The sequence below is a fragment of the Lampris incognitus genome, chromosome 13 (assembly GCF_029633865.1).
Source record: "Lampris incognitus isolate fLamInc1 chromosome 13, fLamInc1.hap2, whole genome shotgun sequence".
In the NCBI taxonomy this organism is placed as follows: domain Eukaryota; kingdom Metazoa; phylum Chordata; class Actinopteri; order Lampriformes; family Lampridae; genus Lampris; species Lampris incognitus.
The window spans coordinates 4,215,852-4,236,629 of record NC_079223.1 but is presented as its reverse complement, the minus strand read 5'-3'; the positions used below and the strand labels follow the sequence as shown (position 1 = coordinate 4,236,629).

At 45.3% G+C, this 20,778-nt stretch overlaps 1 protein-coding gene across 1 annotated transcript in view; it reads left to right on the top strand.

Annotated features, from left to right (window-relative positions):
- The window catches only part of dst (dystonin), a 171,739-nt gene that overhangs the window by 116,729 nt on the left and 34,232 nt on the right, over window positions 1-20,778 (top strand). Inside the window, exons 51-69 of the mRNA XM_056292248.1 lie at window positions 293-449; window positions 1,095-1,221; window positions 1,401-1,451; window positions 1,716-1,951; window positions 2,079-2,208; window positions 2,491-2,690; window positions 2,923-3,421; window positions 5,541-7,009; window positions 15,034-15,195; window positions 15,409-15,579; window positions 16,573-16,739; window positions 17,783-17,942; window positions 18,187-18,513; window positions 18,709-18,793; window positions 19,132-19,373; window positions 19,487-19,693; window positions 20,017-20,136; window positions 20,279-20,386; window positions 20,535-20,753. Of these exons, the coding sequence (XP_056148223.1) occupies window positions 293-449; window positions 1,095-1,221; window positions 1,401-1,451; window positions 1,716-1,951; window positions 2,079-2,208; window positions 2,491-2,690; window positions 2,923-3,421; window positions 5,541-7,009; window positions 15,034-15,195; window positions 15,409-15,579; window positions 16,573-16,739; window positions 17,783-17,942; window positions 18,187-18,513; window positions 18,709-18,793; window positions 19,132-19,373; window positions 19,487-19,693; window positions 20,017-20,136; window positions 20,279-20,386; window positions 20,535-20,753 (4,837 nt within the window). The remainder of the gene's footprint in view (window positions 1-292; window positions 450-1,094; window positions 1,222-1,400; window positions 1,452-1,715; window positions 1,952-2,078; window positions 2,209-2,490; window positions 2,691-2,922; window positions 3,422-5,540; window positions 7,010-15,033; window positions 15,196-15,408; window positions 15,580-16,572; window positions 16,740-17,782; window positions 17,943-18,186; window positions 18,514-18,708; window positions 18,794-19,131; window positions 19,374-19,486; window positions 19,694-20,016; window positions 20,137-20,278; window positions 20,387-20,534; window positions 20,754-20,778) is intronic.

Sequence of the window (20,778 nt, the reverse complement as noted above, 5' to 3'; positions counted from 1 at the left end):
CTCCCCCCTGAACAGGCACCCCAACCAACCAGAGGAGGCGCTAGTGCAGCGACCAGGACACATACCCATGTCTGGCTTCCCACCCTCAGACACAGCCAATTGTGTCTGTCGGGACGCCCGACCAAGCTGGAGGTAACACAGGGATTCAAACCAGCGATCCCCGTGTGGGTAGGCAATGGAATAGACCGCTACGCTACCCGGGCACCCCCATGTTAAGATTTTTTATGATATCGGTTGATCCATACAAGCACATACAATACACGATATGTTTGATTGTTTTTATCTGCCACAGGGAAGATGAAGTTTCATCCTGTCAGGACCAGCTTGGAGAATTCAGGTCTGCAGCCGGAGCCCTGACCAAGTGGCTGGAGAAGACCACCGAGGAAGTACCTGCAGTTCAGCCAAGCAGCAGTGAACAAAGTCTCGGAAAGGACCTGCAGAAAGTCACGGTGAGTCATCAACAAACAGACAGACAAATAGCAAATGTCTTACAGAGATGATGTTACTCCCACACATGGACTGGTCAATTCAAGGTGTCTGTGTTGGACCAGAGGCCATAATGATGACCTGTAAATCTGAAAGACAATTCAGGGCACATGTGTTTTGCAACAGACTGACGTGAGTGTGGTGGTCCTTTACTCCCAAGCCTCCTCATTCTTCCCTTTGTCAAAACTAATGAGAGATGTATGGTTACAGTGTAAAAAACAGGTGTCTGGAGAGAAATGCTACACCATTTTCTCTTTTATCAGATAAGGAAATTATTTTTATTTGAAAAACCAAAATGTCCCAGAAAAGATTGAAGTAGAAAAATCCACAATGAGTAAGTAGCTTGGCATCAGCAAGCACAGTAAATGCCCTGTGATTATTAAGAGAATGTTTGTGCAAGAGAAAATGTAATAATTCTCCAAAAAAAAAAACTAAAAGTGAGGAAAAAAACCCTAGACAGGAAGCGAGTTTCTTTTTAGGTTAATACTTTTGATACTTTTGATCCTGTTATGCCTTTCGTTATGATTGTGTTGTTTTACAAGGCAGCATAATGACAACTATTTCATACCTTTGTAGACCATTTGTTTGACTGACTGGTCTCTCCTCAGGGCTTATTAGAGGAATGGGAATCCAAAGGTCCTGATGTCCAGGACTTAAATAGCAAAGGATCATCACTATGTAGCCTCATCAGTGCCCTCACATCCCCCGCCAAGATGAAGACGCCTCATAAATCAGGTATTTTGTCAACATGTGCTCGCTTTAAGTCTTTCAAAGGAATGGGAAGCATGGCATTTGGAAGCCTTTCTGAATAACGTGTGATTATTAACCAGTAGAGGTGACACTTACTTTGGGGTCAACAATCCTGCGTAGCTTGCTTGTGCATTACTTAAGCTCTACTTGTGTCTTTGTGTTAGCTGTTACTAATGGTGGAGGTCCGGGGAGCCATTCATACTTAACCCATGAAGGTAATCATTTTGGCATGGTATGATGTTTTGACTCTCTTGATGTCAGTATGTAAAAAGATAGTTTTGTGTCAAACAAGAATCAGTAATCTAACAAGTTTACAAAAGATCTCTATCATTACACTGTCTTTCTAAACTGAAATGTGCTAGAGGCTTGATTCCTGGACAAAAGCAACGTTTGAAAGGCGTCATAATCATACCAATGTGCTAATATAGTGCTAATATAGCCTTGAGCTAGCACAATGAAGTCCTTTCTGATGTCCTCAGAGCTGACGGTAGTTCAGCAGAACATGTCGTTCATCAATGAGGGCTACGAGAGCCTGGGAGACATGCTGAAGAGTCGAGAGGCCGAGTTGAGCGGGTTGGTTGGAGAGCTGAGAGAGGCACAAGAGGAGACTGACTCCATGATGACATGGCTGAAGGACATGAAAAAGACTGCAGAAACCTGGCGCTCTGCAACTGCAGAGAAAGACTTGGTAAAAACACAACTTGAACAACAAAAGGTACAGAAACATTTACCCTATATTATTTTACCCTGTGTGTGATAAGCATACAAACTGTTCAGTGGAAGTCAGAGGCTTCACCATGTATTGTGAGTTTAGATCAGGTGTGCGTTTTTGTTTCTCTCAGGCTTTTGAAGAGGAGATGAAGCAAAAGCAAGAAAGTCTCCAGAAGCTCAGACAGAAGCTCAACCTTTTGATTGAGAAACAGCCAAACTCCCCTGATGCAGAAAATTGGAAGCAGATTCTGGCACAGATGGGTATATACTAAAGCGCTACGCTTTATCTTTAAAGGGTCCTGTGTGGACCCTAGTATGTTATCATAAGGAAGCCTTTGGTGACATCTGTTCCCCACACTCATGTTAACCAATGCTAATTCTGTTTCAGTACTTTGACTCTTTCACAGTAATAAGCATGCCATAGTCCTAGTTCAAAGTCCGAACCAGCAGAGGGTTATTAAGAGGAGGATGAGGTTGTGTATAGAGGGGTGATGTTATGCTGACTAATGCAGACTGGTATAATTGTTCTGCCCTCCTGCTCAGATGATGCCTGGGCTGACGTCAGTGGCTCTGTGGAGGAGAGGAAGCAGCACCTGGAACAGTCGAATAGGAACCTGGACATCTTCCAAACAACAGAGCCACAGCTCCGTCAGTGGCTCTCAGAGAAAGAGCTGATGATGAGTGTCCTTGGACCCCTCTCTATGGACCCTAACATGCTTAACATGCAGAAACAACAAGTGCAGGTATTGACAGAACACGTCTTCAGAGATTATTCCATGTATGTACATGTATAAAATGAAGTTTCCCTCTCTTGATTTTGTGATGGAGGGGCCTGTTGTCATCCCATGGTGTTATATATTGACATTTTTGTCAAAGTATCAAATTATGATGTATAAGGTTCCTTTTGGTATGAGACGTGGCATAGTAACCACTTTCTAACCTTAATCCCAAAATTACAAATTTCCTTCCCTTCAGATCCTTCAGAACGAGTTTAAGAGCCGTAAACCACAATATGAACAGCTTGAGGAGGCTGCATCTGCGATCCTAAGCTCCACCAGCAAGCAGGACCCCTCCAGTGAGAAGATGGTGAAGGAGCAGCTGACTGCAGTTTCGCAAAAGTGGCAAGGCCTGACAGGGCAGCTGGACCAGCGAGCCAGCCTTATTGATGAGGCTGTGGTGAAGACAGGACGATTCCAGGAGCTGCTGAAAAGTCTCAGTCAGAGTGTCGCTGAGCTGGAGACTCAGCTCAGCAACCAGCAAGGCCACAGCACCCAACCTGATGCTGTGAAGAAGCAGTTGGAGCAGGTCCACGATATTTCTGCTCAGCTGAGAGAGGAGAGGAAAAGGTTGAAGGAGGCGGAGGCCCTCAGTGCTGAGCTCACGGCTATAGTGACTGAAGACTATCTCAAAGCAGACTTAGCCAGGCAGTTGGAGAGTGTCATCAATCCTTTCAAGCAGCTGGAGGAGAAAGCAGGTTTGATCTTGTTTTAATATACCTTGAATTAACGAACTGGAAGCTTTGTTGTTTAAGAATCAAGAAATGATGCTATTTCCGTTGAGTCATTTTAGAATAGGTTTGTTCTATGAAGCAAAGAAAATAAAATCCATTCCTGGGGGATGATCAGGGGCATGCTGTCTATGTTGAAGAGCAGTTTTAAGTGTCAGTTCATCTGAACACAACGTTTATTGAGAGAAACGTTTCATCACTCATTTAAGTGACCTCTTCAGTCTCAGCTGACTGCAGGTACCCCACCCTTATAAACAATACAGTGGCATAACCACCGAAACCAACAATCGGTTTCATATGCAAATAGCTGTGACCATTAACTAGAGTTTCGATGGCCATGTGTACTATTCACAGAGGATTTGGGAATAGTTGCAATCAAGTCTTGTAACATGGTGACAGATGTACTCTTAGCCCCCCCCCCCCTTCGGTTCAGGGATGGTCATTCCCTCTTCACATAGATGGCCTCTTTGACTCCCCATTCAAACCAGCGTTCCTCCCTATCAAGGATGTGCACATCCTCATCCTTGAAAGAGTGGCCACTGGCCTGTAGATGGTGTAGACTGTGGAGTCCTGGCCTGACGTGTTAGCTCTCCTGTGTTGTGCCATCCTCTTGGCCAGCATCTGTTTAGTTTCCCCAATGTACAAGTCACAGCAATCCTCCTGGCACTTAACAGCGTACACTATATTGCTCTGTTTGTGCCGGGGGACCCAATCCTTGGGGTGGACCAACTTCTGGCGCAGCGTGTTTTGGGGTTTGAAAGCAACTGAGACGCGGTGTTTGGAAAATACACGTCTCAGCTTTTCCGACACTCCTACCACTAGTTTACACTTAGACAGCTGTTGTCCTCTCTTCGATCAGCTGGTGCACTATTTCGGTGTCTTCCAGGCTTTGACAAACGCCCAGTTAGGATAACCGCACTTAACCAGGACTTGTTTAGTGTGGGACTTCTCCCCTTCTCTGGACGCTGTGTCGGTGGGGACGTTGTCAGCTCGGTGGTACAGCGGCCTAATGTCTCCTAGTTTGTGTTCCAGTGGACGATGAGAGTCAAACCTTAAGTACTTATCAGTATGTGTTGGTTTACGGTAAACATCAACAATCAAATGTCCCCATCGCCAATTACAATCTCACAGTCTAAGAAGGCGAACCTGTCATTTTTCACATCCTCCTGGTGAACTTGATGTGGTTGTCCAAAGAGTTAATGTGGTCGGTGAAATGTGGTATGGCCAGGACTCCACAGTCTACACCATCTACAGGCTAGTGGCCACTCTTTCAAGGATGAGGATGTGCACATCCTTGATAGGGAGGAACGCTGGTTTGAATGGGGAGTCAAAGAGGCCATCTGTGTGAAGAGGGAAGGACCATCCCTGAACCGAAGGGGAGGGGGGTGTCTAAGAGCACATGTGTCACCATCTTACAATGCTGTGATTGCAACTATTCCCCAATCCTCTGTGAATAGTGCACATGGCCATTGTAACTCTAGTTAATGGTCACAGCAATTTGCATATGAAACTGGTCGTTGGTTTGGGTCGTTATGCCACTGTGTTGTTTATAAGGATAGGATACCTGCAGTCAGTTGAGACTGACGAAGTCACTTAGATGAGTGATGAAACGTTTCTCCCAGTAAAAGTTTTGTCCAGATGAACCGATTCACCGTTCTATGATTTCCTTACCTGGATTATTGAGCATGCATCAAAAGATGAACTGAGAGTGCATATTACATTGTTTTAGATTGTTTTATTAGCCACATGACAAATAATATGCTCAAACTTGTGAGATTTTTCCCACTGCATTGTTCTTTATGCTTAGTTTTGATATAGTTATGATACTTTTGTATAGAGTTATACTTAACTTTCAAAAATGAAAGGAAAAGAAGCACGTTTTGTTTATTTTGTTTATTATTTTGTGGTTTCTAATATATTTAGTTAGAGATGTCATTAACTACATTTTCAAAATAGTTTCTGGGAGCGATAAATATAAATATATTTCTTACATAAATAATATTAGGAGCTAGAATAATGTGGTTGTAATAAAATTATTATTACACTTGTATAAAATCAGTCTATCACTTGTGTCTCTCCCTTGTAGAGAAGCAGATCCAGCAGCTGAACTCTACCTTCACCACCTCGCAGCAGTTTCATCAGACCTCCAAAGACTTCCAGGCCTGGCTGAATGAGAAGCTCCAGGAGCAGTCTACTCATCAGTCCATCTCTGCACATGTAGATACCTTACGAGAGAGCCTCAAAGAACACAGTTCTCTCCAGTTGACCCTCAGCAAACATGAGGAATCTTATAACACCATCATGGGAGAGGGGGAAATGCTTCTGCAGAACACTGATGGTGCAGAAAAGTTGGCCCTGCAAGGGCAACTCTCTGCCCTCTGCTCCAACTGGGAAGAAGTAAAAAAGAGTTCAGTGGACCAGGGTGACAAACTTCAGGGTGCTCTGCAGAGATCTCTGAAGTACCAGGAACATGCAGAAAAGCTTAACTCTTGGCTCCAGGAGTGTGAGGCCAGTGAGGGCCTTATCAAACTAGCTGTTGATCCTGTGGCAGTAGAGAGCTCCCTCTCTCAGCTGAAAGCTCTCCAGAAGGATGTGGACAAACATCGAGGGATGGTGGAACAGCTCAACGCAGCTGCAGATAGCCTTCTTGAGGTAGCCAATGCAGATACCGAAGCTGTCAAAGAGGAGAAGGGAGGCATTGGCAGAAGAGTAGACAGTGTAATGGAGGGCCTTCAGCGCAAGAGGGATTCGCTGGAGAAGATCTCACAAACTCTGAAGGACTTTAATGACACTCACAAAGAGGCAAAGTGTTACATTGAGGGAGCTAAGAAGCAGGTAGACACATATGAATCACAGGGAGTGCAGGCGTACAGCAACAAGAACTTGACTAACATGAAAGCCCAACAAAAGAGCTTAGAGGGAGTGCAGAACCAGGTTGAGCACCTGAAGAGCCTAGCCAAGAACCTTGTGCTGGAGGCCCCAGATGCTGATGGAGTGACAGACCTTTTACTGCAAGCTGACTCTCTGGATAAAGACTACGGGTCTCTGAGCAGGAAAGTAGAGGAGACTTGTTCAAACTTAGAGAGTAAGCTTCAGGGTATTGGACAGTTTCAGAACAACATCCGTGAGATGTTTACACGATTCACAGACTATGATGATGAGTTGGATGGCATGGAGCCAGTAGGTCGTGACTTGGCCACTCTTAAACAACAGCAGGACAGCATCCAGAGCTTTTTGGCTAAGCTGCACGAGCTGATGACAAACACGGCAAATGCTGGGGACAGCTGTAAGAAGATGCTAGAGACTGAACCCTCACCAGACCTGTTAGGCCTGAAGAGAGACCTGGACGCTTTAAGTAAGCAATGTGGCAAACTGTTGGACAGAGCCAAAGGCAGAGAGGAACAAGTGGGGAATGCTCTCACTAACCTCGAGGAGCTGTACTCTAAACTTGAGCACTTTATGGAAAACTTGGATAGAGCCGTGAATAAAGAAGAGTCCCAGGGTGCAGTTGGCATGGAGACAGAGGTTATCAACAAACAGCTGGAGACCTTCAAGGTATGTCAACACAATCAAAAAAAATATGCTCATGCTCATATACAAATGTATGGCAAATGTACACTTTTCTTTCACTTGTTTGATGTTAAACAGTATAGTGAAATATCAGAAAAATATGAAACAACAGTGTCTACAATGACTGCATTGTGAGTCTCACATTATATTTCCATATGCCTTGTTTTGGTTCTGGGATAAGTTTCATTTGTCATACCATCAGACTTGATGATGTACTTGTGCCAGAGGGATTTAAATGCTCACAAACTGTCTCCTATTACCCATAAAGCAACCCCAGCCTCCAAATGAATTTCTCGCTCTTAGAATATTTGCCATAATAGGTGGGCTACATTTTAAGTTAAGTTGAAATTAAGATTTTGAAAGCTCACCATGTTTGTGTCAAGGCGAGGCCTCATACCCTCCCTGTAGGTACTGTCATAGTGCCATGATGATTTGTGGACCAGTACACAAAGTGTCTTGAAGGTCCCCAATACTCTTACACTGCTAACATTTAGCTGTTTATGAAGTGAAACACTTTCCAGAAAAATTTGAGTACTATTGTATAATCATAAACGTTTTATAAAGGAAAACGCAGAGGATGTCCAGGTGGCGTAGCGGACTATTCCATTGCTTACCAACACAGGGATCGCCAGTTCAAATCCTTGTGTTACCTCCGGCTTGGTCGGGTGTCCCTACAGACACAATTGGCTGTGTCTGTGGGTGGGAAGCCAGATGTGGGTATGTGTCCTGGTCACTGCACTAGCGCCTCCTCTGGTCGGTCGGGGTGCCTGTTTGGGGGAACTGGAGGGAATAGCGTGATTCTCCCACACGCTACGCCCCCCTGGTGAAACTCCTCACTGTCAGGTGAAAAGAAGCGGCTGGTGACTCCACATGTATGGGTGAGGCATGTGGTAGTCAGCAGCTCTCCACGGATCGGCAGAGGGAGTGGAGCAGAGACCAGGACGGCTCGGAAGAGTGGGGTAATTGACTGGATACAGTTGGGGAGAAAAAAGAGGGAAAATTACAAAAAAAATAAAAGGAAAACACCGTCCGTTCATTATAACAGTGGGAGTTAGAATATGCACACCGTTTTTCTTTTCTTTTTTTTAATCTAGGCCCGTGTCTAAATCCTGTCCAAGTTTTTATATTAATTGATGATTTCTTGCCTCTCATTTTGTGGGTATTTATAATAACTGTTTTGCATGCTGCTGTCTTAGTATAAATCCTTATATGGATGCGGATTAAATGGGGCTCTTTACCAGGCATGCTGGCTACATTCGGGGCAGTCCTCTGGGGGTTGCTGGTTCAGGGCATCTGCTGCTAACAAAAGAGCTGAGGCCAGTGAGCGATGGTGTGGGGTGTGGGAGGGGGGGTACGGGGAGGGGGAGCGGAGCCAGGTGGTTACCAGCAGGGTATTACTTGTTTCAGTGGTCCTGGTAATCAAGCTGGTACAGGGTCCTGCTCCTCTGCCATTCTGAAGGAAACCTTTTTTCTTTCTTAATCGCGTCCTAAACGCTGTGATTAGCGGCGGCCCGGCTCTGATTCTGCCCTCTTTGATGATGCGTTTTAGCCCGGAGCAAATTTCAAGATTTTCTGGTGACACTTTTGGAATGTGCCTTCGTAAAACATTTGTTTATCCAGGGCCACAGTGAGGGTCCACTGCAGCTTTATTTTCCATGAAGTCAGCCCGGCGCTAAAATGCGAGGTGATAAGACTTGACTTTGCTTGGCTGACAAAGGCAGACGGCACCGAGCCAGTCGCCTCACAGAGCTGGAGAAGTTACGCGGCTCTGTCTGGAGAAAACATTTGCTACCTGAATGACCATTGTTGTGCACTGTTGTAAATGTGCATCTGACATTAGGTTTTTATTCATGGATGTTATCATAGACGGAAGGTTTCCGCTGCCATGGTGTTTGGGTTACATCTCTGACTTTGTAATCTTTGCAAGTACTGCCGCCGGGTCTTCATCTAGGCCTGTCTTATTTGTAGTGTGAGTGTAGAAACAACACAAACCGGGGCATCTGGGTGGTGAAGCGGTCTATTCCGTTGCCCACTAACACAGGGATCGCTGGTTTGAATCCCTGTGTTACCTCCGGCTTGACGGGCGTCCCTGCAGACACAATTGGCCGTGTCTGTCAGTGGGAAGCCGAATGTGGGCATGTGTCCTGGTCGCTGCAGTAGCGCCTTCTCTGGTCGGTCGGGGCACCAGTTGCGGGGGGGGGGGGGTAGCATGATCCTTCCACACACTGCGTCCCCCTGGTGAAACTCCACTGTCAGGTGAAAAGAAGTGGCTGGCGACTCCACATGTATGGGAGGAGGCATGTGGTAGTCTGCAGCCCTCCCTGGATCAGCAGAGGGGGTGGAGCAGCGACCAGGATGGCTCGGAAGAGTAGGGTAATTGGCCGGATACAATTTGGGAGAAAAAGGGGGGGAAATCCCCCCCCCCAAAAAAGAAACAACTCAAGGCTCATGTGGTCTGCATGTTTGCAAACCCTATTCTCATTGAGACGTACAGACGATCTTTTCATTAACATAAAAACCAGTGTTTGTTTGGCTTCTCTCTGCTGTAGTACTTCTGTCTGCTATAGTACTCTGCAGTAGTACTCTTCCGTCTGCTGTAGTACTCTGCTGTAGTACTTCTGTCTGCTGTAGTACTTCCGTCTGCTGTAGTACTTCCGTCTGCTGTAGTACTTCCGTCTGCTGTAGTACTCTGCTGTAGTACCAGCTATATACTGAGTCTGCAAGTTGTTACGGCCATCGTCAGCATCGGTGTGGGATAAAGAGTAAAAAGCCATTAGATTGACTTGCAGGCACATGTTAAGTGTGTAAAAGCCTGTAAATTCCTGCAGAATTGATGAGAGGATTAACCCGTTTTAAAGTGAAATTATAACAGTTATTTATTCATAGCTCGCACTGCTATATTTACACACACTAAACAGCACCATATGAGCAAAATGACACATTTTTAAAGATATAGGCCAAAGGGATTTTATTCGGTATGGTTCTTTTCCCCCCCTCAATAATAGAGACATTGTGTAGTCACACAGTAAATCCCAGCATGCAGTTTGGTCATTTGGCCTAAGATGTCAAAGGAGATTTCATATCTTGTGCTCTGCTTGTAGCCTGTCTGTGTTTTTGGATCTTAATTCAAACGTCTTTTTTTGTTGTTGTTTTTTTCCCCCCTTTCTCTCCTCAATTACCCCACTCTTCCGAGCTGTCCCGGTCTCTGCTGCACCCCCTCTGCTGATCCGGGGAGGGCTGCAGACTACCACATGCCTCCTCCCATACATGTGGAGTCACCAGCCGCTTCTTTTCACCTGACAGTGAGGAGTTTCACCAGGGGGATGTAGTGCGTGGGAGGATCACGCTATTCCCCCCAGTTCCCCCTCCCCCTGAACAGACTCCCTGACCGACTAGAGGAGGCGCCAGTGCACTGACCAGGACACATACCCACATCTGGCTTCCCACCCGCAGACACGGCCAATTGTGTCTGTAGGGACGCCCGACCAAGCCGGAGGTAACACGGGGATTCGAACCGGGATCCCCATGTTGGTAGGCAATGGAATGGACCGTCACACCACCCAGACGCCCCAATTTAAGAGGTTTTGATAGGGTAACCGTCAAAGAAGTGACTGATTTAAATTGTTGCCAAGCAACACTGGTCACAGTGCTTGTTCTTTATCCCTCTTTGTCCCCATCACCGTTCTGGGTGGAGGGAGTCTGCACAGCCTCCACCACCAGGGGAAAGTCCCCATCGCCCTCGGTCGCATCAGTACTTCTCTGTGCTCAGCACGTTGGTAATGAATATCAAAAATAACAAAGCAGCACTGAGACTTAGGTCATTTCTTTATTTAGTTTCAAGTTTTATCTCCCGATGCCAACAGACTGCGTGTAGTCGTGTTACTTGCTGTGTTGTGTTGATTAGGCCCGCGGCCGTGTAGATTACCAGGCTCTATTGGCAAATCCCGGGGAAGTAATAAACATAGAAAGACAGGGCTGAGATCAGCTCGTTTCACGTGCTGTTACCATTTTAGGTCACGGTTTGAGAGGGACGTCCTCACTTGCGCGATGCTTTTACTCTTGCCGTTTTCCGAGTAAGAGAGCGGGTGTTCCAACCGGGAGGTTCTGGCGTAATGTATATCTTCATGTGCAGCCTGGAAGGAGAGTCTACTGACCATCATCCACGGGGGGTCGTGAGGTACATGGGACGAGTGGGTGTCTTTTCTTCAGTACTCAGACATTACATCAGTGTCTCCTGTGATTCCAGAAGGAATTTCTCTCTTCTGAATCACACCGTAGTTATTCCTGTCATTGATGAGGGGAAAATGTGCCATCGGGGAGCCCACATAAAATTACTCACTCACTGCTGCATGGCGATGACACATGCCAGCCCTAGCCCTCAAAGTACAAACACGAACCTTTGTATACCAGCAGGAGACACGTATGGATGTATTGGTGATGGTTGGACAGCTGTAGTGTCCTAGCACATCTCAAGCAGTGTCTCGCTTATCTGCAAGCAAGAGGAGCTTTTTGAAAGGGAAAAATCCTGCACCCTCGATCATGGTGTGTCATTTGCAGCCATTCTTTGGAGAGGCTGGTGGGTGCTGCTGTGTGCTGTTAAAGGGGGCTTTGTCCAGAAACTTCACAGAGAAATGTCTGCCCGTGATTGGGCCTGAATTTTCTCTTAGACATAAATCGATTACAAGGACGGGTGTCTGGATGAGGGTCCCTGCAAGAGCTATGAAGGAAGGACTTGATGAATAATTTGCCCCCCCCCTTAATTCAATGACCGGATTACTTAAAAAACTGTGTGGGATTCAGTCACCGAATCTCATCTCCAAATCCCACTAGATCTCTTTAACTGCTTATTCATCCCCTCCAGCATTCTGTTTCAGTCCGCCCCCCGGACACGGAGAAACAAGTTGGGATTATTCACCTCCTTACCTCACTCTACTACGATACACCCTATCTAGGCAACATCAGTACAATCCTGTCATTATCTCTGCTACTCTCCTCCTCGCTTCCTGTTCCCCCGTCACTGGCCGTATAAAAAAAAAAAAATCCCCATGAACTTGGCAGAGCTGTTGGGTGTTAAATTACCTGGGTCTTGTGCCTCCTCCACATTCCACAGTAATTAACAATATCTGCAGGGTCCACGGCAACCGTCCGCAAGAGGAAAACAGAGGGCAAAGAGAGAGAGAGGGAAAAACATGTATCTATTTCAGCATGGTCTGATGTCATCCGAGTGGGAGCCGCTGCTGGCTGCAGGTCTGAGATTGTTCTTTTTTTTTCTCCTTTTTTTAAAAGGAGAAACGTTGGTGCGTATGGGTCCCCCTCTCCGCTCCCCCTAGTCGAAGAGGGAAAGTAAAGTGAGTGACCGTGTCACGATGCAGAAGATGGCTCAGAAGTTAAGTCATATAGGCCAAGCAGACAAGGGATAGGGGGGCGGGGTGTGTGTACGGGGGGGGGGGTCAGGGAATTAAGAGGGAAAAAAAAGGGTCACACGTCCACCAATCAACATGTGCCGGAGCAGCCCTCAGCCCCTCCGCACAAATGGAGTTGTGGCAGATGTTGTGGGAATAATGAGCGGGGGGCGGGGCATGCAACCCTCTGCCGGGAGGGCGTCTGTCATTGCGAGGGGAGCGGTGAGAGAGAAAGGGCAGGCTTTTTTGTTTATCCAGGAGTACCGGCTCTCCTTAAAATTGCTTATAGATTTTGCAGCTTCCACTGGATTTGTCTGTGGACGTACAGTTGTTGCACTGAAGAGTTTCCTCCGCTCATGTGGATGATGCTCGATGGCTTTTCAGGGAAAGAAGAAGCACTTTTGGACCAGCGGACAAATAATGAAGTTTTGACACTGTTCATAGAGGAGTCATAAAGAATATATTTTTTAAAGGATAGGTGACCATGATAAACAACTGGATTACTACTCCTGAAACTGATTCCAACGCTGCTCTAAAGTCTTTTTGTTTAGGTTTTTATGCTGTCGGTCTTTTTTGAAACCTTTATATTTTCTATTTCGATTAGCAGTTGTAGTACTTATGTGGTACTATATTATGTGGAAAAAAATCTCCAGGAACAGTTTTTATTTAAAATGCGGAGTAACGATTAAGAAACCTTTTCCTATTTATTTGTTTCCATTTAATTTCGAGGAAGAAAAATATCACTCTTATTTTACACAACTGCTTCTTGTGCAGATTAGAGGCATGTGTGTTGCTGCACACTTTTTGTTGCAAATGCTGTTTGATTAAAGGAGCACTTACCCGAGAGCATATTACTACTCTCTAAGCACTGCTTTATTGTCAGTCAATAGTGACAATTTTCTCAGATGGGGAAGCCTCTTAGCAGGCCAGACTGTCTCCGTCAGAACCCCTCCTGTGTGGGGAAGGGGGAGGAGGAGGACCTGAACATTGATGACTGCTATGTGCCACAGAGGTCCATTTATGACACTGTCCGCCTCAATGAGCAGATAGACTCGGGCTCTAAAGGCAGCCTGTCCTCACGCCACTTCACAGGCACTCTGCCCTACACTCACCGCACACTGGACCTCAGTAGCCTGTGTGGAAATGGAGGTCTCGCCTCTTCCAGTGCATTTGAGCTGCGAACCCGTAAACCGGCCACACTGGATGAGCGCGCTGTCTTTGATGGACTCAAACTCAACGGTGACATTATCAGAGGGACAGATACACTGTTGTCCAAGTCGCGTCTTCAGGGAGGTGAGAAGAAGGACCAACCTCATCATCGTCGCTCATGGCGGACTTTCGCCCCAACTAATTTAGGCGAATACGCCAGCCGCAGTGGTACCCTGTGTACAGAGAGCGTGGAGAGGCCGGGAGTAGTGAGTGACAGGAGGGGACGGAGTATGACTAGTTCGCTGACATCTGAAGAGGACTCGGGATTGTACAGTCCAACTGTGGAGAAGGAACGATATGCCAATCGATCTCACAGGAGACCAGGCACTGGTACCAGGAGCCTTTCCTCCTCAGAGGCCATGCATGTGTCTGGAGACCTAAAACCAGGACGGTCACTCAGTTCAGGGCAAGAAGAGTTCCCTTTCTCCCCTGCTAGAGATAACCTGTCTAGATCACTGTACCATAGTAGCAGCCTTGTCCAGGAGTCGCAACAAGGGGACTCCTACATGATAGACCTGCGTGAGCAGGACTCCATCACCAATGGAGACTATAGATACTCCATGGGCAGGTTATCATCAGGGTCAGCCTCGAGGATACCAAATGGGAGCTCTGGGTGGCGCTCAAGGACATTAACAGATTATGATGAGCTGTCCACCACAGAGTTGTTAGAGGATGTGTCATCTCAGGAGGACTGTGAGTTGGTCAGTGTGGTAGTGACGCAGCCGGAGACGAATAGAAACCCTTTGCTGCTGGCTGACAGCTGTCTGGAGTCACAACAGTCTAGCGTGCAGCACAATGCATCCAAATACAGTATGGAGGACCTGGATGAGTTCCTCCAATCAATGGAGGCTTGTCTGCCTAATGGCAACCTACAAACATACCAACACACAGGAGAGCGTGAGACCTTACCGAATGCCATAGCTGTGTGTCCTCACATGAACCCCATGGGTTATTTCCCTCCGCAGGTGACCAAAAATAGCCCCTCTCCATTATTTCTGGTGTTTGTTCAACCATTCAATACAAGTTTCACTTGATGGCTACGCATGTCCCTTCAGATTAGTGTGTCCAGGCTGCTGGCTCAGCGTGTTCCTTGCATATCAGATTACATGGTGGCTGAATTAGGTTTAGCCCACTAGTCCATCTTGGAAGTCTGTGTCTGTGATGCTGCACAGCTGTGCCTTAACTGATAGCTGTACTGTCTGCTCCCAGAAGCAGCTGAGCTGTTTATGTCACCTTTGTTTCTAACCTCAAGATGATGCTGATGTAACCATTCCTCAGGACTCTTTGTACCTCATATTTCTTTTACCCACATTTCTTATTATGAAGGGTAGGGAGTTGTCTTGGTCTCATCTGAGTCTGTATAAACTGTCTGCTTTGCTTTACTCAATTTGACAACAGGTATTTCAGAAAGAGGAGATCGAGCCACTTCAGACACAGCTTCATGACATCAACTCGCTTGGCCAGGGGCTCATTCAGAATGCTGCCAAAGGCACCAGCACCAAGGCTCTCGAGGACGACTTGGAGGACATCAACACAAGGTGGAATACCCTCAACAAAAAGGTTCGTTGTCATGTAGACCTGTTCTAGCTGGTCTACATTTGCATTCACAGTACATAGCCCAACAAGGTCAAGCAAAAGTGGAGAATTTTTGTTGGTTGTTTTAACATTAGATCTCAAAAATATGAAGTACTTTTATTTTTCCTTGTATTACTACGGAACAGTTTTACATGGCTCATTACATTAAATATTACATGTTTAACATTTGCTGTGTAGATTGCTGAGCGTTCAGCCCAGCTGCACGAAGCCCTTTTGCATTGTGGGAGGTTTCAGGATGCTCTGGAGTCCCTGCTCAGCTGGCTGACGGACACAGAGGAACTGGTGGCCAATCAAAAGGCTCCTTCTGCAGAGTTCAAAGTGGTCAAGGCCCAGATACAGGAGCAGAAAGTAAGCTCGCATCATTTGGCCAAAACACATAAACAAATGTAATAATTAATAATGAACTTTATTTTTCAACACATTTCACATAAATGAATGTAATACAATGTGCTTTACAGGAGTGCGACACAAACCTTAAAAAAGAAACGTTACAATAAAAACGGTAAAAGTGGAACACATCTAAAAACAAACAATTTGAAGTAGATTTTAAAAGCTCTGATGTACAGTATCTTTGAGTATTTAGAAAATGTATTATTATTGTTATCATTATTATTACTATTATTATTATCATCATTATTATTACTGTTATTATCATTATTATTACTATTATTATCATTGTTGTTATTATTATCATTATTATTACTATTATTATCATTGTTATTATTATCATTATTATTACTATTATTGTCATTATTAATATTACTATTATTATTATCATTATATTGTTACTGTTATTATTATTACTGTTATTATTATGATTATTATTATTATTATTACTAGTGTTGCATGTTTTCATATTTACTGGGAGGCTGTTCAGAGTCTGGGAACATGTGAATTTGAATCAGGCTCACCGTAGTTCTTTGTCCTGGACCAAGGCACAGTCAACAAGAGAGAATCACTGGATCTGTGCACTCTATTACCAACATGTTGTGAAAAGTCTTTACACAGACATGTTCATATATGAGTCTTTACATAGACACGTTCATATATGAGTGCATACCCATGCACAAACACGCAAGCATGTAGACACTCCAGCTGTGCTTTTTTTTTAGCCTTCTACTCTATCTTTAGACAGTTTGTGCCAAATTATCCTGGACATCCATTTGTTTTTATAGCCGTCCATTGTCAAAGATGTATGCGGAACAAACCTGAAAGCTTTTATTTCAACAGACACGTAATTTGTGACTATTAAATTTATGTTTTTATGCCATGAAGCAGTCCTCGTAGTGAGAACACGATTAAGCAGTGCAATAATTCTTCTCCTTTGTCTGCCTGTGACAGCTCTTACAGAGACTGCTGGATGACCGTAAGCCAACGGTAGAGCTTATTAAAAAGGAGGGAGGGAAGGTTGCAGAACTGGCAGAGTCTGTGGATAAGGAGAAGGTTGCAAAAGAGATCGAAAGCCTGGGGCAGAGGTGGGACACCATTCTCAAGAAGGCTGAAAACAGGTCTGTATCGCCCGCCACCTGCAACTGTCTCTCGGTGTACTCCTGTGACACTGAAACCTACACTTTATCCATTAAGAGCAGTTTAGTCTCCTGGATTAGATGGGCTTCATATGTTTCAGGCAAAAACCGTGATTGTTAAAAAGTTTCTCCACATTAGTTTGTTAGCCAGTCAGGGAGTTGTGACTCTAGGAGGAGATTTAAAGGGATTTGCAATAGTCAACATGTGCCAAAGGCTCAGTTTGAGGATTAATCATTGAGTTGATTGAATTAAAGGGTTTCAAGAAATTACAAAACAGTTTGCCAGTTGTCTATGATAACTCAACACATAAGGTTCATGTCCTAAGCTGATTTTACTTTGTTTTTCCCACCTATTGAGCCATGCAGATGAATTAATTTTTGTCCCCTAACATTTAACTTGCTGCTAAAGCATCTTTTGTCAGTCACTTTTTTTTTTTGGGGGGGGGGGGGTTCCTCCTTTTTTCTCCCCAATTGCTCCTGGCCAATTACCCCACTCTTCCGAGCCGTCCCGGTCGCTGCTCCACCCCCTCCGCCGATTCGGGGAGGGCTGCAGATTCCCACATGTCTCCTCCGATACATGTGGAGTCATGAGCTGCTTCTTTTCACCTGACAGTGAGGAGTTTCACCAGGGGAACGTAGCGCGTGAGAGGATCACGCTATTGCCCCCAGTTCCCCCTCCTCCCCGAACAGTCGCCCTGGCCGACCAGAGGAGGTGCTAGTGCAGCCACCAGGACACATACCCACATCCGGCTTCCCAACCACAGACACGGCCAATTGTGTCTGTAGGGACGCCCAACCAAGCCGGAGGTAACACGGGGATTTGAACCGGCGACCTCTGTGTTGGTAGGCAACGGAATAGAACCCCACGCTACCCAGACACCCCAGTCACTGGGTTTTTGAATGAAAAAGTTACAGATTTGAAGAGGTCTTGGAGTTTTGAATGAAACTTACTTCCTGTGTGCAAGTTACAGATCTGAAGGGGGACTTATTGTTAATATGTCCTCTCTTTTTTATAATCTCAACAGGCACAAGCAGCTGGAGAGCATCCTGGTAGTCACCCAGCAGTTCCATGAAACCCTGGAGCCCCTGTCTGAATGGCTGGCCACCACAGAGAAACACCTGGCGAACTCTGAACCCATCGGCACCGAGACATCAAAACTGGAAGAGCAGATCTCCCAGCACAAGGTAACACAAGATCATCTGAGTTCATCACCATTTGGGGTCAAGTCATTTTTTCTTTTTCATTGGATTACTTTCTGTCCATTTTATTCGTGTTTACTTTGATCTTGTGATTTTAGTTATCCATTTTGTTGTTTCATTTTTTCCTTCATGTCCATTGTGTTTTTTGTGTATGTTTTTTTGCGTCTGTGTGCTTGTGTTTTGTGTTTGCGTGGTATTCTCGTGGTTTGTGTCGACTCATTGTGATCAGGCCTTAGAGGAGGACATTATGAATCACAGTAAAAACCTGTATCAGGCGGTCAGCCTGGGACAGATGCTCAGAGCCGTGAGCTCAGTGGATGATAAAGAGTTGGTCCAGGCAAAACTGGATGCTACCCAGGCCGGTTTTATAGAGCTCCAGGAGCGCTGCAGAAGGAAGGCTGAGATGCTGCAGCAGGCTCTGGCAAATGCCCAGGTCTTCGGAGAGGATGAGGTGGCCCTCATGAACTGGCTCAATGAGGTGCACACTATGCTGAGCGAGGTGGCTATGGAAGACTACAAAGCAGACATTCTTGAAAAGCAGCTTGCAGAACAACGGGTACACACTCCTCTGGCCTAACATTAAGTTGTTATTCTATTTGGGTTGTCTTCATTGTCTTTCATTTGCTTCATTTCATACTTTTGTCTCATTTGAGCACCGCTTCATTTGACCTTGAATTAGCATTGTTGGAAATCACTGCACTACCGAATGGAGTTTTAAGGATATCTGTTGATGTGTGATTTCTATTTTCAGGCTTTGCAAAGTGAAATAGAGTTGAAAAAACAGAGTGTGGACCAAGCCATCTCTAATGGCATGGAGTTACTGAAGCAAACAACAGGTATCGCTTTCTTATGACTGCCAGAATGTAGGGAGACAAAATTGGCATCACTTCCTGAATAAATATTATTCCTTCAATTGAAAGGTACAAAACCATGCATCCTTGATATGGTGATTAACTTATCATTACCACCAGAGTAATGAATGGTGTACTTTGCCTAAAAGCAGCTTATGTTGTTGGTTTCTCTTCAGAGCTTGACTGGTGTGACTTGCACTTGTAGCGCTCATTTATTGCTGTTGTCATTATTACTGAGAGTTGCACTTTACCTCTCAGTGCCATGAAAGAAATCAACACTTTACTCATGTTAACATTTCCTTATCACTCTGCTTTATTTGAAGGTGATGAGGTTGTTGTCATTCAGGGCAAATTGGATGGAATCAAAACAAAGTATGCTGAGATCAGTGCCATGAGCGGGAACGTGTCGCAGACCTTGGAGCGGGCTCTGACTCTTTCTACCAAGCTGCAGTGTACTCATGAGCAGCTCAGCTCCTGGCTGGAGAAAGTAGAAGCTGAGATCAGTGCCTTTGCTGCCCAAGAACCGGCTGGAGAGCAGCTCACTCACGCACAAGACCGACAGAGAGTAAGCTTGTGTGAATGGGAGGTCTTTCCACTTTGTACAGTTCAAATATGCTAAGCTGCTTTCACGCTGTTGAAGCGACTGGTGCGTATTAAATGTCATGACATCTTGTCCAGGTCTTGTTGAAGGAGTCAAAAGAGCAAAAGCCCCTGCTGGATAAACTGAACGAACTGAGCAGTTCTCTCCTGGATCTGGTCCCATGGCACACTCGTGAGGGTCTGGACAAGATGGTGACTGAGGATAATGAGCGGTACAGGACTGTTCGTGACACCATTACCCAGCATGTCGACCAGATAAACGCCGACATACTGAAGTCACAGCAGGTAAATTAGCGTATCCCAGAGGACTATTACCAAGGGATGTTTATGATTGAGCTGATGTCATTCTCAAAGGAGACCTAAGTGGAAAAAAATAATGTGTTTTGAGCGTGGGATTTTAATTCACCACTGCATTTTCTCTTGCTCTTTCATTCATATTTTCTATTTTCTATTGTAGGCACCTTCTTTATTACTATTAATGAAAATCACCAGACGTGAAACTAAGAGCCACTTTTTCAGCAATGTAATGGCACTGCCCGTTCAATGCAGTAATGCAGTATACTTTGCATATATTTATAAAAATGATTATTCTTGTTCTTTGTTTGCAGTTTGAACAAGCAGCAGATGGTGAACTTGCTTGGCTGACTGAGGCTGAGAAGAAGCTGTCGTCGATGAGCGAGATCAGGCTGGAGCAAGACCAAACCACTGCTCAGCTCCAGGCACAGAAGGTCAGTGTGTGGTGCTGTATCTGTGAAGAGAAACACAGGCCAGCACCAGACAACGTACTGTACACATGGTGGTTTCTGTGGCGGCTGTGTCTGCCCTTTTATTGTACAAGTCAAACCAAACTTCCTCTACCGGTTTTTCCAGGTCCTCTCTATGGACATCATGAGACATAAAGACACTGTGGATGAGATTGTGAAAACAGGCAAGGCCCTCGTGAACAGCAAAAACCAGGAGGAAAAACAAGCCTTGATGGTAAAAATAAAAAAAGCTCTTCAGTGAACATTTCAAACATGAATGACTGACCTGTTTATCTAAATAACTAAAGTTGTCATCATTAAAAATGTTCCCCTCTGACATAAAAAATGAATGAAAATACTAATTTTTTTCATTTTATCATCAGGACAAGAGTCAGACTCTGTTGGACAAGTATGGTGTTGTTAGTCAGCTGAATTCAGAGCGTTGTCTGCAGTTGGAGCGAGCCCAGTCTCTAGTCAGCCAGTTCTGGGAGACCTATGAGGAGTTGTGCCCCTGGCTTCAGGAGACCTTGATGACCTTTAGTCAGCTGCATCCACCTGCCATTGAATATGAAACTCTCAGGCAGCAGCAAGAAGAACTCAGGGTACGAAGTCAGCTAGTCCACATAC